The sequence below is a fragment of the Indicator indicator genome, chromosome 5 (genome assembly GCF_027791375.1).
Source record: "Indicator indicator isolate 239-I01 chromosome 5, UM_Iind_1.1, whole genome shotgun sequence".
NCBI lineage: Eukaryota > Metazoa > Chordata > Aves > Piciformes > Indicatoridae > Indicator > Indicator indicator.
The window spans coordinates 10,114,877-10,133,734 of NC_072014.1; the positions used below are offsets into that span (position 1 = coordinate 10,114,877).

At 42.6% G+C, this 18,858-nt stretch overlaps 1 protein-coding gene across 1 annotated transcript in view; it reads right to left on the reverse strand.

Moving 5' to 3' along the window:
• The window catches only part of ABCA12 (ATP binding cassette subfamily A member 12), an 88,074-nt gene that overhangs the window by 59,077 nt on the left and 10,139 nt on the right, over positions 1-18,858 (reverse strand). Inside the window, exons 3-7 of the mRNA XM_054380867.1 lie at positions 7,838-7,985; positions 5,127-5,215; positions 3,605-3,714; positions 2,312-2,497; positions 1,348-1,526 (exon numbers count right to left, since the gene is read on the reverse strand). Coding sequence (XP_054236842.1) covers positions 1,348-1,526; positions 2,312-2,497; positions 3,605-3,714; positions 5,127-5,215; positions 7,838-7,985 — 712 coding nt within the window. The remainder of the gene's footprint in view (positions 1-1,347; positions 1,527-2,311; positions 2,498-3,604; positions 3,715-5,126; positions 5,216-7,837; positions 7,986-18,858) is intronic.

Here is an 18,858-nt window from a genome sequence, read left to right on the forward strand (position 1 = left end):
TACCTTTGATGACTTTGCCCAGCTCTACAGCTGTGGAGCAAAGCAGAGCAGCACAATAAATATTAATTCTTCCTGGGCGCTCAAACAGTGCTGGTTCTCAGGCTTGATTCTGCAATCCAGTAAATGCAAACAAATGCAATAATCCTGTGACTAAAACAGCAGCATGGACAAAACATCTCTGAATAAAATTAAAATTCTTGCCACACTGCTACTGACTCCTTTAAGGATAAGGACATTACAACTTACAAATAGTTCTCACAATGCAGCACAGCAAATTACCTAGATATTAAATGTACAGGGTTTTAAGTGCCTTGGCAACACACCAGTGATGAAAAGTGAGTCCCTCTAAGCCTGGGTGTAATCAAAGTGGCAGAGTTTCTACAACCTCTTTTGGCATCTTTACCTAGCTGCTCGTGCATCCAAGGAAAAAAAAGTAAGTCTGAAGACACTCATTTGCTTGTGGTCCTCCATGTGCTGTAACAAGTGGACTATTAGGAATAATTTATAGCAGAGCCAGTCACATATCCAGTAGATGACTTGGAACAGAGTCCCCTAATCTCCTGAGTAGCTGAAGTCTTTTAGAGAGCAGTGAGAGTTTTAGCCCAACTACAAACCAGAAAAGGGATTTCAAGGCTAAGCCTATTTAAGCTGAGCTTTGCACATCATATAAGTGCATATAGCATCAAATATTTCAGCACAGTTAATTAATGTGGTTAAGACAGCTCTGTTTTTCATATAACCATTGAGCAAGAACACAATTGGTACTTTGTTCTAAAAAGTCAGATATATCTGTCTCTTCTCTGCTTTCTGGGGACCACTCTTGATAGGTAAAACAGCAGTAAACCAAGTAATCATTTTAAAAAAATAGAGAGAGAGAAATTAATTAAGGCCCTCCTACAAATGCTTGAGATGTTTCAAAGCAACTTTCAAATCCCTTCCAATCCAAACTGTTTTATGAATCTCTGAATTTGCCTCTATGCTTTTCTGGAAGGAAGAAGCCAGCTGCTTTCTTTAGCAGTACAACTATCCAGCCAGGAGAGCTTTTCTTCAGTGAGAGACAATGATTGTTACTCACCACATTTTATACCATGGGCATGACAGTGCCTCTAAGAGTTCATATCCACCTCCCTTTTAGAAGTGACACAAGAGTCATTGAAAATCAAAGCATGGTTCAAGGTCCACAGAGACTTTTAGAGATGCATTACTGTGGGGCCATATCATCTCCCAAGTAAATTATGCTTTTAAGCTAACATCCTTTCTTCAGGATGAGAGGTGATATGTCCTTAGAGTTCAATGAGCAAACCCACCAACTTCCAGTGCCTCTCCTGGAATTTTCTGCATTTTTACCTGCTTGGATCCTGAAGGAAATCAATTATGTCTTGCAGTTGCATGCTGCCCTGAAACACATCTGGGGCCAGCAAAAGGAGATGCCACAGGGAGGTGTCCTTCTGCACTTGGGAGATGAGCATTAGAAACGAGACCATTTCATGGACAAACGTTGCTTGGTACTGTGGGTTATGCTGCACCTTAACAAATAACAATGCCAGAAATTATTTCTGAAGAGGAGCTCTTGCTGCTGGTGGGTCTGTTCATGTTTTTTAAGCCTGCTCTGCACTTATACACAACTCTACAAACAATACATTCAATGAACTCCAGTGACAGGCAATAACTGAGAGAATGGCTGTGCTTTATCTTCACACCCTGGACTGTACAATAAATTCTCTGTTTAGACAAGCCCTACGATTCACAATGTCCCAAACAGTCCAAAGACAATGAATACAAGGAAAATTAATATCAGTCCCCACCCTGGCAAAAAGAGAAGGTGGCATTACCTTTAAAGGGTTCATTTGCTTTAATTATATAGCTTTCCCAAAGACAAGTACTGCCTCAATCATGAATTGTTGGATCAGATGCAGGAGTTATTGGATGAAGTTATACGGCTGAGGTAATACATTATTAAATTTATTGCCTTCCCTTGCTTTAAATATCCTTATTTACACCACATCCTTACACTGTTCTGTTTACCTGTCACTGCAGCAGGGCAAATAAAGAGGAGAAACAACAACCAAGCATGGTGAAAAGCCTTAGTGGCCACTAGCTGGCAGCTGGTTGTCCTTGCCTTTCTCAGCTGTCTACTCAACTCTAAGGTCTTTGGGCTAATAACATTCACAAGAATTAGCTCGTCATTGCCATGCCTTATATGTACTTTGCTATAGAGATGAGCACTTCCTTGCCAGGTGGGGGCAGGTTCTGTGTCTCAAACACTGCAAGAACTAGCTGCAGATATTAGGAAAAGTTCCAAGGCACTTACCTGAGAAAGCTGATTTCTGAACTCTTGGGTAAATGACTCTAAAAGGGATGAGTCAGTAAAGCAGAATGTCTGGTGGATGTTAGCTGCCATCTTCTCCTCAGTGAGATCAGGATGTGCTATGTATCGTGACAAGACCTCACACAGAATGACTTTGAGATTTGCTGCAGCTGAATATTGGGTCTGGCTCTGAAAATAAGACATAACGTTAAGGTACTTTTAAAACAATAGTCTCTTTAGGAGGCGTTTAGACACAATGATGAGACTTTTTTGAGGGGTAGTAGTGACATGTGAAGAGCATTATCATGGAAAGTGCTTACATAGATACAGAATTCTAACAGGTGAACAATGTCACTGAAGTTCCTCAAACTCATATAGAGAGAAATGTGTGCACAAGTGTTTGCAAGCCTGTGGCAGTTTCAGGCTGTGCCTAGAAAATATTCCACAGATCTTGAACAGAAAGTGATAGAATGTAAATAAATTACCATTGGATGTAAAAGGGAAAATAATTATAAGGTCTAAATAATCCCATTGGTCTGAAAAAACCCCATGAAGTTAGTTGTGCAAACTAACTCACTCTCTTTTTGACTTCTTTGCTCTAGCAGATACTAACTGGTGCTTCTGCTAGCCTCCTGACCTTGACTGCATTCTTTGTTGTGGCTAAGTACTAATAAGCTCTCTCTGCCTTTCTCCTTTTTTCTCTCGTCCCATGTACAGGGGGGAAAGGAGAAAAGAGGAGGAAGCTGCTGGTAACCCCCTGGTTTTGTCCAGGGGTTCTTCTGTTGTTTGTAAATGTATGTAAATATTGTATATTTTGTACATATTCGTTGCATTTCATATTTTAGATTGTAGTTGTGCTTGTAAATATAGCTTCATTTCTTCCCAGCTGAGCTGGTCTGGCAATTTTATGTTGGGGAGTAATTTTAACCCACCACAAGGCCTTATTATAAACCCATAAACATAATGATGTCCATTACATGGTACCAAGTTTCTGTTATAAAGGAGTTTTTCCTATACACAGTCAATACCTATATAATAACACAGAGTGCCTCTTGATGCCACGTCACAAATATTGTGGGCAAACAAAGAACTGAATGGCAAAGCTTGTGACATAACATCTTGAATTTCATGTGAAAGAAAACACACCCTAAACCCCTTAACTGTCTTCCTCTTCCCAAAGTAGAGCACATTCACATAACAGGGGAGATACAAAAGCAATAAAATCTGTATGTTGGTATGTTGAGCTTCTAACTCTTTAAATGTTCCCACTCAACTGTTATGCAAATACAGACCTACCTTCCCAAAACTGGGGATTTTGTTGAACATGTTGATGCTGGAAGTCAAGCTGGATGGTGATGAAATATTCTGAAGGGGTTTTTCTCCGTGAGATACCAAATCCTCAGGTGCTGCAATACAGTTTGAAACATTGTGTTTTACTTAATGTCTTTGAACCTCCTTGCTACATCAAATCCTGACAGAAGATAGGTGACTACAGCTTTGGACATGCCATCACTGCTGATCTGTTTCCAAAGGTAGAGCCCATGGCATCCTGTAATTACTTACTTAAGGTTTCTTCTGATGTAATTAAATCCTGGATTACATTATTTCTTCCTGTATCATTTTTAAATTAAAAGCATTTAACTATCAGCTTGCAGTTCAACATTACTTTCCAACTCTTTTCTACAGTCCTTCAGCTCCCCCATGCAGGCAGAGAGATGGGGAGCTTTACAAGGGACCTCATACCAGCTCAAACCATTAGCCCTGTAAGGGAGAACTCTCCAGGTGTTTTTGGTACCAGTGGGTGGTACTTGTTATTCATAAAGAGCTCCAACACAGATGTGGAGCACTGCTGCCTGGTATACATGGTGGCATGCTGCCAGCTGACACCCACCAAAGTCTACACTTGCACTGAGATGCACTCTCAAAACAACACAGCTCACTGGAACAGGAGTTGTGCCAGAAGCAGCTATGACTTATGATTTTTTTTTTTTAATAAAATGTAGAATTGAGGTCCTCTGTGGCCATCAAGAAGAACTGATAGTTCCCATAACTGCTTACAATTTATTTTTTCCTCACACCTCTGTGTTTAGCCCCAGTTCTGCCTTTTCCTGCCTGCACACCACAGAGTGAGAACATTGGCAGGAATGCTAATTGGAACAGAGAATGGCCAGGGCAGAGTAGTCACAGAATGCAAGTCTGTAATAATTCATCTGACTGTGAGTTCCCTGGAGAAAGGATTATTCATCATGAAGGCTTGTGGACAGTACTAGCCATTACCATCAATAAATAATAATTGCAATGATTCTATGGAAAATTTAAGTCTGAAAGTTCCTTCAAGAAAGAGAATCACATTAGAGGAGAACATCACGAGCAATAAATATCCACTGGGGCCAGAAAAAGATTTGTTTGCTGGAAACTGTGAATAAGAAATACATCTGGAAAAAGAAAATAAAAAGAAAAAGAAAGAAAAAAAAAAGGGGGGGGGGAACTGTTTATGAACAATTTGTGGGTAGTAAAAGGGCAATATTCTATAAATAGCCAGGTCTTTAATTAATGTCCAAACAGTCTACGATCTCATATTGCTCCTGTGAAATGCAACAATTAATCCTGGTTTCTTGGCCAAATCCCTAAATTCTTTCCTGCAGCCAGTTACTTGTAATTAGTCCTAAGAATTTACACTAATGTGATGGCCGTGGTCATATGCCTGTATAGAACACATAAATCATTTTAGCAGTCTTCTAAGAATTGCATCTCTGTCCAGAGAGCTTCAAGAGAAGCTTTTAAAGACCAGAACTTTGCAGAACAGTTAATAACCTACCCAGTAAAATGTTCCTGCTTTTAGGAACCTCTGCACTCCATGGCAATGGATGGTTGTCCTTGGCCACATTGGATGAGCTCCTCTGCTTACTGGGAAAGGAAAGAAAAAAAGATAAAGAAAAAAGGAAAAGAGAAGAAAAAGATGACACTTGTAACATCTTCCAGAGTTTCTTATGATCAAGCTTACACTTCACTGTGTGACTCCAAGTGGGTCTATAGTTGGATTTCATGGCAGGTCTGTTGAAATATAGGTTGTACAAAATTCTGTTTCCTTCTAGAAGTTTGGCATGTATTTTGGGAAAGCACTCTGAAAAGCTCTCAGACATGAAACAGACAGCACTGCATTCATGCCTGCTCTGCAGGGACATCAAAGACAGGAAAGGCTTGAGATATGCATTTGGCTTAAACAAATTCCTGCTTCTGGAAAGAAGGCCTCATTGTATCAAGTTCTGTTCTGTCCTCTACCAATATATGCTCAGTAAAAGAAACAGTGCAGAATTTCATGGTATTGTTAATGACACTGTGACTGAGCTTAGAAAAGCCTTCGATGTAAGCTGTAACAGCAGGTTGCACATCTCTACCAAGAAGACCTTCAAAACATCAGGATCTTAATTCCTCCTTTACAAATATTTCACTACAGGAGAAAATAAAGGGTGGAAGATGTTGGTGTTGAGCTCAGGTTTTGCACATAGGTTTCTGTTTATTAAGGGAAATCTCAAGCAGCTATCAAAGTCTTACACATCTTGGCAAATGCTTCTAAGGAACAGAATCAGAGATCAGAGCCTTGCCTATTTTCTCTGCTGGGCACTGGAATGACACAGTTTTAGGGAAAGTTATAAAACAATTTATTAAGACCTTTGGTGAGTTACACAATGGGAGGGAAAAAATCCCCAGCCTGAGTTAGCTGAATATTACAAACTTCAGGCTATTACACAATGATGTGTCCAGACAGGGAATAGTCACAGCTCAAACACTTCACCTTCCTGAAGAACTCACCCATGGTGATTCTGTTCCTGAGGCAGAGCCACTACTATTCATGTTGGCTTCTGGAGATTCCACCTATCCAGTCAACCTTCTGCTGAGGTTTTAATGCTCTGCTGTATCCTGCTAGGTTTGCTGCAACTACTTAATAGTCGAGTGATGTTTTTATTATTTTCTTTTGCAGAATACAATGTATTTCTAAGGCTGACATTGAGAACATAAGGGTAGGTATACCAACACAGTGATACTTCACACAGTCGACTTTTAGCAACAATAATGATCAAGATGTTTATTAATAACTTGTGTAACTTCAGCTATGGTTTGGCCAAATCCTTTGATTTTCAATTGGCACGAAAAAAAAACAGTTATTTCCTAAACAGCTGTACAGAAATTAAAACCAGAAAAAGCAAGAAGTATTTGTAGCTATTGAAACCCATGGAAGACCTCCAGCTTTGGCACTGGAAGTTCCCATTTCTTCATTTCAATGCCCCAAATTAACCATTGTTTAACATGTCATAGGAAAAACAATAACATTGAGGAAGCGAGTGAAGAGTTGTGAATCCAGGCATTCAGTCTCTGTGCAGCTCTGCCCTCTTCTGCTGTATGACCTTGAATTTGATCAAGATTCACCTTGTGTAACTTCAGCCATCTGCATATATAGTTTTCCAGACTCCTTCTAACCAATGGAGAGACCCTGTCCCTTGACCTGGCCCAGGAAATGCCAGTCTCTCTGCATTAAGGAGGACCCTGCAGAAGTCACAAACCCCAGGATTCCCCATTCTGCCTGCTGAACTCTCTGGTGGAAGACATGGCTCTTCAGACTCTCAAGTTTTGGCCAAGGGGGATTTTGAGGCTCTGACATAGCCACTATGGAGCAACTTCTAACCTGAAAGAAAAGATGAACAACTAGGGAACTTGTATGCCCTGATTTTCAGTTCTCCATTAACCAGCCAGGCCTCAGAGTAGCATTTCCCCAGGGGTGTGCCAGGGGTGTACAGCCGAGAGGTAGAAACAACCCTGGTTGGCATGTCTCAAAGCAAATGCTACTTGGCTTCAACTGGAACGTCAATGAAATTGAAATACCTCTGCTAACCACTTCAATTTCAACAAACTGACATTTCAGTAAAACATGCCCAGCCAGGTGCATGCTGCAGATCTACATGCTGTTGTGGGCAAAATTTGTTTCTTCATTTTCATCTGTTTCCCAATATTTTTAATGGCTTGCAGAGAGGTCATTCATTCTAGTTGCCACTTGGAGGATCTGCTGAAAGAGCAGTTGCCCCAGAACAGGTGTACCTCAAACTAGAACTGTTGGACGACATTTGCCACTGTTACCGTGGTGACAGACCAGCATGCTGGGCTGATCTTGCTAAAAGTCTTGTCCACAGACACTCTGCAGGACCTGAGACCTGACTCAGAGTCATGCAAAAAAAAGTTCCTTTGCTCTGATTTGGGTGATAGAAGCCTTTTTTGAAGGGAATAAAATTCTCATTTACCATCAAGCCCAGATTAAATGACATTACTGATAGCTGTCCATAATGTGGACAGTTTTGAAGTGTCCCATGTTGCAGCCCACATTCACCTTTCTAAGTGTTCAAACATCTGAGACTACATCTGTTATCTGAGCTATACCGGGGTGGACACACTTGCACATACATGGCTGCTCCCTCCACCTCAAAGCAAGTTTTGCTCTACAGCCTGTAACACTCAGATGCATGCAGATTCCCTTACAGTCTGAGAGATGAGATGTCATTAAGTCTTGGCAGCAGATCTTCTGGCATGTATGGTGTGCCTTTACATCTGGCATCTGAATCACACAGCACAGTCTGCAGGAATGGGAAGAACCCTGCACTGGGAAGGTTTCGAGGCGCAAGATAACCTGAAGGAAGGAGAAGAAAGAACATACCATTATTATAACAGAGATGTGCACTTTTGGGGGGCTATGTTTTTCTGTCAGTATGTGCTGTTGTCACTTCCCAATGCATAGGACTGATTTTCAGTTTCACTGAAGCTCTTCTAGTCCACCCTGGCAGCACCATCTACCAAATCCCACTAGAAGCACCAACTCAGCAGTGATAAAGCCAGGAAAGGTTATTTCATATGAAAAAGAGTCAAGCTATTTGTTTCTAAGATACCTGTCTGTCCCAAAGCAACAGCACATTTCCCTTCTCCACTCCAAAATGCAAGAAACAGGCAAGACATGATGAAAGCACACTAGGCTTATGATATCCCGATTCTGCCTTTAAAAAATAAAATAAAAGCAGACACATAGCCAGAGTAAGCTGAAGCACTTAACAGCATGTTCTCCAGGGCTCAGCTGGATCAGTTTCTTTGCAAAAGCACAAGCTTCTGTTTCAAGCCAGGTTGTTAAAACAGGGCTCTCTCTCAGGTTTTACCCCAGGAAGGGGCAATGGCTCCAGGACCAGACAACCTCCTTTGGTTTTTGTGCAGACCTGCCCAGGGAAGGGAGAAGAGCAATCTATCACCACCACCCCCTCCATGTCTCCTGCCATCTCTGAATAGCTCCTGCACCATCTGCTTGGTGACCTGTGATGCTGGCAGCCAACACTGAGGGGTGAGATGTATGTCTCTGTCTTCCACTTCTGCAAACACAGAGTGGACCTGAGCAATTAGAGACCTAGGCATTTTATGTGCCACTTGCCCTGTGCTGCTTGCTGCCAGCCCACAGAGTTCACTGGCTGCTTTTTCTCTCTGAGACAAACGTTCTAATAAATCTCAGAACTTTTTTGCTGGATCACAGCAACATATTATTTAAAATAATCATTTGGAAAATTACCTGGCAAAGGACATTGCTATTATTTCTATCATGGAAAGGAGCCAGATTTATCAAAGATCCACAGGCAGCCTTGTGGTAATTGATTACTTTGCTCTTTAGTCTTCAGAGATGTCCTGTGACTCTTGCCCAGGCACAGCTTTATCTCTAACCCTTCCAATGAGGACACTGGACTACATTTGTACTACAAGTATTAATCATAGCAGTGGTCAAAAGATAGATGTGGACTGTGTGGCTGTTGGTCTTCCTGAAGCCTTCTCTTTCCTGAGCTTTACTCAGCACGCCTGGTCACAGCCCATGAGTGTGCACTGCAGTTTTGGGTCAAAATACAAAAGGTCATGGTTTAGCATGGGAGTTCCAACTGGTTTGGGCCAGAGAGCAACTGGCTTGAAGGATTGCTGAGATCTGCATTCTTTTTCAGTGGTGCTGTGATTCTCTTGTATACCTCAGCAGAGAACTGCCTTAGAAAATGGCAGGAAATACTGTGCTGGAGGAGAAGGCCACCTGCTGTGGGAAGCTCCAACGCTCACTGCATCCCCCAGGAGTTACACGGCAGGCTGAGCTAGCTTCTGGTAATCACAGAACACCAAGGAGAGCAAAAGATCTCTTTTGTCCCTACAGGCAGTCCTTCTGGTGTTGGGGCCAAAGGACCCAGAATATGCCACTCTAGAGGTTTTGAAGTGTAATTAAGTCTGCTGCCCATGATGGAAATTTTAGAGTAGGGCACTTTCATCTGGAATATCCCTGCTGTGTCTGGGATGTTTACCCTTTGAGATCATCAATTACAACCCTGCAAAATGGCATTTTGCACACATTGGTATTTGATCCTTTTGATCTCACATACTCTCATTCCCCTGCAGGAAATTTATTCACACACCCATCCAAAAATGCACACCACAGACCTCACTCTATCAGTGCTCCTACCAAAATGAAGCTTCAAAGACTTGGAAAGTTGTGAGGTTCAGGATGGAGAACATAACCACAATGAAGCGTGGTCCACAGATAGGAGCTAGGAGGGAAGCAGCTATACCCTCCACTAGCATACATAATCTAGTAATGACAACCAAGACCAGGAACTAAGATTGTGCCTCTTCATACACCTGGAGCAGCTAAAGCTGTTTAAGTCCTAGCTGTACAGCAAAATGAGGAACACAAAGATGGGGCTAGGTGTTGGGGCAGCACTGGTCTTCTCTGGAGAGATGCAGGACATTTACAGTGAAAGAGGTCCTGATGAATCCAGAGCAGAGGAAGACACTTCCTTAAGATATAGGCAGCAATAGCAAATTTTAAAATTAGACTCAAAGAGGGTGCACTTGGAAGTAAGTGGACAATAAAACAATCACTTGCTGGATCACTAGGAAGGTGTACAGTGCAAGAACACGATGATATCAGCTCACTCTTTCCTTGTGAAACAACAGCCTGAAGAATAAAGAGACAGGATTTCATGACCTGAAGTTTAAAAGTGCTGATATTCATGGTGGTGGCACAATGCCTGTGAAGACATCCTTGGCCCTATGCGATTGAGGTATTCAATGAGGCTCTGCCAACTCGCATGAGCAGTTTGCTGGCACCTGGATACACACATGGGGCCTGATCCACCACTGCAGGCATGAGCTGGTGCAACCTCATGAAGTTCTTGGCACAAAAGCAGTGGCAATGCCAGAGATGACTTCTCCGGAAGAGTCCTGGACTCTGACAGCAGATAGAGAACTAAGGAAGTTTTCCAAGAAAGATCACGATGCAGAAACCCCTGTCTATAAATATCTGAGGGGTGGGTGTCAGGAGGAGGGGCCAGGCTCTTTCGGTGGTACGCAGTGATAGGACAAGGAACAATGGGTTCAAACTAGAACATAGAAGATTTCACCTCAATATGAGGAGAAACTTCTTTACAGTGAGGGTGACAGAGCCCTGGAACAGGCTGTGGAGTCTCCTTCTCTAGAGACTTTCAAAACCCACCTGGGTGCGTTCCTGTGCCAGCTATCCTAGGTGATCCTGCTTTGGCAGGGGGGTTGGACCTGATGATCTCTTGAGGTCCCTTCCAACCTCTGATATACTGTGATGCTGTGATACTGTGAAATGTCTGGGACAAATTCCTACATGGTGTAAGTTTGTCCTATGTTGGTTTGGTGCTTAGCATTAAGCACACAAATTTAACACACAGGCTTATCCACCAGGGTCAAATGAAACGTTACATTGGCTCTGCTGTCCTCATTGATGAGATCCCTACCAGCTCCAAAGGAATTTTAAAGACCTGGTTCAGAGGCAGGCACCCCTTCCACAAACATGCACCACTGGGAGATGAATCCTATTCTTGCTTTCTCACGTGACAAGCTGATGATGCTGAAGGAGCCACACCATGCACATTGCTTTCTTTACACATTGGCCCCACTAAGCCAAGAAGAGGGTGGCCAGGCTGGCGTGACAAGTCTGTTACTCCCAGATAACAAGCAGTCAACCTCACCACCATCAGAACCACCCTGCAATTGTCCCCCTGTTCATACAGCCTTGAAAATTGCATCCTTCAGTGTCCCCAAAGGTCAATAACTTAATTTAACAGAAGCTGGACAGGGCAGACAGGAATTTCAGCTTCTGACTATGCTTCCTTTTCTTGGTGTGCACGAGACCAGAGCAGAGCCAGAGCATAAGACATGGGGCAGGAAGCGTGGCTGATTTGAGAGTCCAAGCTTCTGACAAATGGAGCAGCCTCAGAGTTTTCTTGCAACTACCTGTCGTTCTGCAGAGGAATGAATTTACTGATGAGAAGGTGAGTCAAGAGATAAATGCACTCCCTGATGCATTCTCCCTCCATCCACTTGCTCGTGGTAAGGAGACATGACTCCACAAAGCCACACGGGCTGCTCTGCCCACACATCCAACTTCATTATGTGTCATGCCCATACAGCTGCTGCCCATGCTGCAAGGACAGCCATGGAGAAAGCAAGAACCTGGCTCCCTTCACCGCTTCAGGAGGTGTTTCTACCTGTCCCTCCCTTGCCTGAGAGTTATCAGCTGTCTTACTCCATAATGTCATGGAAGGAAAGGTGCAAATGCTCTGCAAATTTTAAAGGACAGTCTTTTGACATGGATAGTTTTGCAGTCTGAAATATAACATCACCAATAGTGACTTCTTCAGTATTTCTACTGCTGCAGACCGCAGCTCCTTCTCCCACTGAAGTCTATGACGATGCCATATCCAAGGAATATTGATTTGCTTAGCCCTGTAGTCCCCAACTTTACGACCCTACATGACACAATAGAGCAGATGCAGAACACACTAGGTATTTTTTGTCATTCTCCTCACTGCTTTTAGGTTTAAATTTATTAAATTCAGTTCATCTTCATTTCCCAAAACAAAACTTACCTTTTGGGGGTCCCACTACACTGCCTATAAGCCGAGAATGAGAGATCATGAGGCACCCACTGCTGCCTCATGTCTGAGCTGAGAGGTCATCTTAGCATATTTCTGGCCCATTTGGCTTGTCTACAACCAACATCTGAGTCCAGGTATGTATCCTGTGAGTAAAGACTGAATTCTGGGTTTGCCAGCAACAGAATCCAAGGTGCAGAGGCTTTTGTTGTCCCCCCTCACTGAGAATTTTGATTTTGTATTGCCACTGAAAGAAGGGCACCAAACATGAAGAAAACAAGACAGGCATCCCACAGGGCAGCAGACCTCAAGGGCTCAGCACTGCATGGGCTGGTTGTTTCTCCCTGCTCAGCAGCAGGAAATTCTGGCATTTGCTTCCACATTTGCCTTCATTTGGAATAAAATGAAGAAAATTAATTTCTCTTACTTTCCTGAATGTTGTAAATTCCAACAAATTTCCCTTCAACACAAGCAAAATGTTTTATTTTCTTCAGGTAAAGGTGCTTGGTATAGTAACAATGAAAAATATCAGGGTAATAATAAATGTCATACAAGAAAGATGAAAATTACTATTTCACTACAATCTATAAGATTAATTGAAATTGACTGAAATGCTTAAATCTAAATGTACCATGTTTTACGTGGCCACATTGATTTTGCTGCTTCCATGGCAGAGAGGTTTCAGGCGTTTGCAGTAGCAGAGGGCAATCATTCACTTCAAGGAATTGGGTGTTTCAGCTGACTGCAGTCACAGCAACATGAACACAGCCCTCAATGTCACCTCCTTCAGCCCGAGGCTGTGAGAGCTGCCTGCCACAAAGGAGCTAAGAGCTGGGAGCAAAGGGAAACAAGCAGTATTTTCAGGTTATCATTTCTATTTATTGTTGGAGCCGTGTATGAAAAGGGTTTAAAGTTCGGACCACGTTCACGCGGTACGTGTTACACCCTGGGTTACATCAGCCAGTGGCGTCTCATGGAAGCTAGCAACCAGTTCACTCAGTGTGCTGCTAAGGACCTTCCTTTCTCTCAGTTCCTCGGTCTCTCATCTTCGCTATTCTGAGAGACACTTTACTATATTGTAGCCCCATCATTTGAGCATGCAAATCTCCTTAAATACAAGGGAGCTGTGCAGACCCTTTCTTTTCCTTTCAAAATATCACCCATGCATTCCTCCTCCCCTTTCTGACCACACTGTATTTCAGATTTTAGGGCTTCCTGCCTAGCTCTGCCATCTACCCTGGAAAAACAGACAAGATCTATACTCCATTTTATTTAAATCAAAGATACAGGATTTCAGCTACGAATGGCTACTTCTTAAAAAAATTGAAGCATGTTAACTGCGTTTTCTTCCTCCTTTACAGCTAATTTAAAAACAAATGTTGAGTTTTTCTGTTTTCTATCCACTCATATTTTAGTGTCATAACACTACCCCTCCCTGGGCATGAAAAAATTCTTTTGGCTTCAGATTTCACAGACTTTAATATTGTGTATACCTTTCTGGCATTAAGTCATTGAACGGTTTGAGTTGGAAGGGACGTTAAAGATCATCTGGGCAGGGACACCTTCAACTACATCAGGTTGCTCAAAGCCCCATTCGATCTTGTCCTAAACACCCCCAGGGATGAAGGATCTACAACCACTCTGTTCCAGTGTCTCAACACCCTCACAGTGAAGAACTTCTTCCTTTTATCTAATCCAGAATACCCTCTATCAGTATGAAACTGTTACTCCTTATCCTGTCACTCCATATTCCTTCCATAGTTCAGAAAAAAATCCATACAAATCTCATCTCCCCCACTGGTGAATTAAAGACATTAATGAGCAAATGACTGCATTAGGAAGTATTGTGCTTAATTGAGAATTCAGTCAATCATTGCTATATGATACAAAGAGACTTAATAACTGGGACTCTTCAGTAAAGAAAAAGATGGCCAAAAAGTGCTTTGATAGAGAAATAGATAAAATCATGATCAATGATGAGAAGGGCGAGTAAATGTTCACCCCTCACAACACAGGGACAAAGAAACACAATGAGATTGTGAGATAAGGGACAAAAGAGATAGAAAATATCTTTCTTTCTTTTTTTTTTTTTTTTTTTAAAATAAATACCAAAATGATCAGAGGGCTGGAGCACCTCTCCTACAAGAACAGGCTGGAGGAGTTGGGTCTGTTCAGACTGGCGAAGAGAAAGCTCTGGGAAGACCTTAGAGATACCTTCCAGTACCTGAAGGGGGCCTACAGGAAAGCTGGGGAGAGGCTTTTTATAAAGGTATGTGGTGATAGGAGAAGGGGCAATGGTTTTAAACTAGAGCAGGGAGGATTTAGACTAAACATTAGAAAGTTCTTTACTATGAGGGCAGTGAGACACTGAAATGGGTTGCCCAACAACCCTGCAGACACCACAGCCCTGGAAGTGTTTAAGACCAGGCTGGATGAGGCTTTGAGTGACTTGGTCTAGTGGGAGGTGTCCCTGCACATGGCAGGAGGAGAGGAGCTTCATGATCTGTAAAGTCCCTTCCAATTCAAGCCATTCTTTGTTGTGGAACTCACTGTCACAGGGTGGTATATGCTGAAAAGTAGATATTAATTTAAAAAAATAATTAGACACATTAACAAATATAGATTTGCCAGGGGCTACTAAACATGATCACTTAGATTCAATCTCTTCAGCTTTTGGTTGAAGAAATCAAGAATTTTCTGGTGGAGGGAAGACTCTGTGCTTGGCAGTCCTACACACTCTCTCAGTCATCCTTGAGCAGCAGCAGGGGGCCTTTCCCAGAGTGGCAAACCTGACTGTTTATCAGCTGTGATTTATATTTATCTAAGAAGTCACAAAACATACAATGAAAATATTTACTGCTGTGGAAATCTATTCCCAACTTTCTAAGCACAATATTTTACTATATTGTGTACACACAACCTTGTTTTCTTTCTAGTCTTTCCCAGTCACACAGTATCATTTTAAACTTCATTCCTTTGCTTTGTTAGTCAAAAAGACAAAGGTGTCTGCTTCATGACATGATTGATATTCTCTCTCTTCAGGCACATGCAAATGTCCCTTTCCATCTTTGTTCACATATATTTACCAATAACAAGCTGGCTATTTTTTGTAGAAAGCTCTATAATAACAGTTATACTCCTGATCTCTCTCCAGAAATTCAACATGGTCCTTAAATCTGTATGATAAGACTAATTCTGAAGCAGGGTGTGCTTTACACATATGGAGAATGGCCTGAATTGCCAGCTGGCCTACCCCTTGATCTATAAAAAACCAATATTTCATTTCCATGGCACTTGTATTGCTGTGACACTGTGACATTCATGCACTCTGAAACTCTCCAGTTTCCTGAAAATGAGGCCTTTAGTGGGAGCAAGACCAGGAGGCAAATGCCAGGTGAACCTTTCCCTTTTTCACACCTGCAAGATCAATGCCCACACAAGTCCCACCCTTGCTAAAAAAAAAAAAAAAAAAAAAAAAAGGCAAGGACAGTGTTACAGTTCCTGGCAGTACAGCCCAAATCTTGTTCAGTGTGTCCAAAGCCCATGGCACAGTAGTGATTAGCTCTACTGATTTTAATGGGATTACTCAGACTTTGGGTTAAACACATTCTTAAGAGCTGTGCTGGATCAGAGCTAATGGTTTGGCGTTGCAATGGTTGCCTATGCTGTTGCCTTTCATATCACAAAGTCCATTTTTAAAGCCACTCCAGAGCTAGCAGGCAATTTCTTTCACCCTCTTTTGGCCAGTCAGCAGAACTGTCCTTTACCACCAACTTCACCTGTTGAGCAGACAGCACTGAAAGAAGAGGTTCCCTGCACTCCCCCCCAAATTGCAAGACACCAGACAGTCTCAGTATCTATTGTATGAGAGTAATTTTTGTTCCATGCAAGCCTCCATCACTGCTGTATGTTAGAACAGGTAGACAGAATCATAGAACATTTTGGGTTTGAAGGCATCTTTAAAGGTCTTCTAGTACAACTCCCTGCAGTGAGTAGGGAACTCCTCAACTCAATCATGTTGATCAGAGCCCTGTCCAACCTGATCTGGAATGTTTCCAGGGATGGGGCATCTACCACCTGGACAACCTGTTACAGTGTTTCACCATTCTCATCATAAAAAATTTTCTTCCTTAGATCTAACCTAAATCTTCTCTCTCTCAGTTTGAAACCACCACTCCTTGTTCTGTCACAACAGTCCATGTTAAAGTCCCCTTCTTTCTTATAGTCCCCTATAAGTACTGAAAGGTCTCTATGGAACCTTCTCTTCTCCAGGTGGAACAACCCCAACTCTCCCAGATTTTCTTCAAAGCAGAGTGCTCTGATCACTTTTATGGCCCTGCAAAGCAGCACACAGTAGGCTCAAATGCACACAGTGTCTACTGCTGCCTGTGGAGACCAGCATGGGTTGGGATGGGATGCAGCACAGGGAAACCTGCCAGATGGACCCTGCACCACACACGTTAGTTGTGACCATCTGCTGTTAGACCAAGTCTCACTCTCCCTGGAGCACACACATTCCCCTTCTGCCTTCCTTCAAGCAATGTCATCCTTGGCCAACTTCTTTTTTTTCCTCACCTCTAATTTGATTTTTAAAAAAATTTTACTTCTCTCACACAAATCATTCTGTAACAAAAAGATAGTGTGAGCAGCTATTGAACATGCATCAGTTCACCACAGGATTTACAAGCCACAGAACTAATACCCAGATCCTTTTTTTTTTTTTTTTCCCCCTCCAAATGAAAGTTCGTCACGACCTCTGATAACTCCATTCAGTCCCCTGAGATGCCTAATGTGGCTGGGTGAGATTCAAGAGCTTGAATGCTGGACTGGATGATCTGAAGGCTGGACTGGATAACCTTGAAGACTGGACTGGATGACCTGAAGGTTGGACTGGATGACCTTGAAGGTCTCTTCCAACCAAATATATTCTGTGATTCTGTGATCTTTACAGCAACAGCATGTCACTTTTTGGAGTGACCCAATAACATTGTGTCCTCAGTTGTCTGCCTACAACAGTGAGATTGAAGCAGCAGACAACTCACTACAAGACTCCTCCCTGTGTTGTTGGCCTCAGTGGAGGAAGTATTTCATTGCCTCATTCTTCCCTCAAGCATTTCAGGCTCTGCAACTAAGACCAGCCCAGAGCAGACAGCATCTCTTCCATGCTTATTAAGACTAGGCAAGCTAGTTTTGCTCACCCACACACCTTCACCTTCCACCCCCTTGTTTAATAAATTAAAAATCAGCACACAAACCTGAATGCATTGGGTTCACATACTGATCAGGGAGCTTATAAATATGAGAGAGCATAAGAATTGCAAAGGAGCAGAGAAGCAGCAGGTGTAAAGGGAGGAGAAAGAACCCCCAAACCAAACACAAAGAACAACAAAGAGGGGATGGAAACCAAAGAGCTATTGCTAATTCAGGTCAAGATGGGGAAATGACTGAGCTGATGTCTGCACTATGGGGCAGAGCTGATGAAGAAGGATTGCACTGGAAGTTGAGTACATTGTGGAGGGATGCTCCACTGCCTGAAGCATGAATACACCAAGAGAGAGCAGAAACTGGACACTAGCATTTTTCTTACAGTATTTTGAAAGCAGTATTTAACGCAGGCAAGGCTAATTTGTCTCATTGCAGCACAGCAAACTTGCTCTTGTCTATATGAGCAGCAGGGCGCTGCACAAACAGGACCTAAGAAGAGCATTGGAACATTTCCCAGCAAGAAACTGGAACCTAAAAGCTTAAATCCATCTCTAGGATCTATTTTAAAAAGCTGCACAAAAGCTGTGTTTACCAGAGCAATGTCTTGCATGCTGACTGCCTCCAGGTAATCTCCAGAGTCCAGGTTTAGATTCTTTAAACAAAAGTGACCTCCTTTCCAGAAACACAGACATCAACAACTGCTGACTTTGGTCCAAGCTGAACTGGTCAGCACCTTTGGAAAAATATGCTTGCACTTCTAGATCCCAGCATCTGGACTCAGATGCTTCAGTAAGTCAATTAGAACTGACCACCCCAGGGCTCTGTTGTAATTCGGTGGGGAGGAAAATAATATTGGTAACTCAGATGTTCCCATCTCTGGCTCTAAACATCCTCCAGTCACCCCTCACAAGGTAGAAGAGTCTGTAGAAGGAAATGGAGGTGTGGATATTTATGAAAGGGAGGCATTATAAGCATCACAGCACTCTATTTAGGCTGTGGGTCTCTGAGCTAAGTGGAAGCTTGGGAAAGATGCAGGCAACTGCATGGCTGGGCACTTCTTATGTATGTGAGGAGAGCAAAGTATATGTCTATTCCAGCAAACATGGGGATAATTAATATAATTCATACCCTTCTTCAGCACTGTTTCAGTGAAAAAAATGTGTTATATGGCAGTCTGCTCCCTGGCACAAGAGCAGCACAACCAAACAAAACAAAATGAAGTCCACCCCAAAGCAAGGAGGGACCTGATGAGGCCATTTAGCTCACTGCAGTAGAGCACAGAAAAAAATCTGGTGTTAGGCTGTGTAGAAGAGGGGAGAAAACTCAAGGAAAAAAATGGGAGGAAAATGAAGAACGTAAAGGAAAATGAGAAGTGGGTCTGCTCCA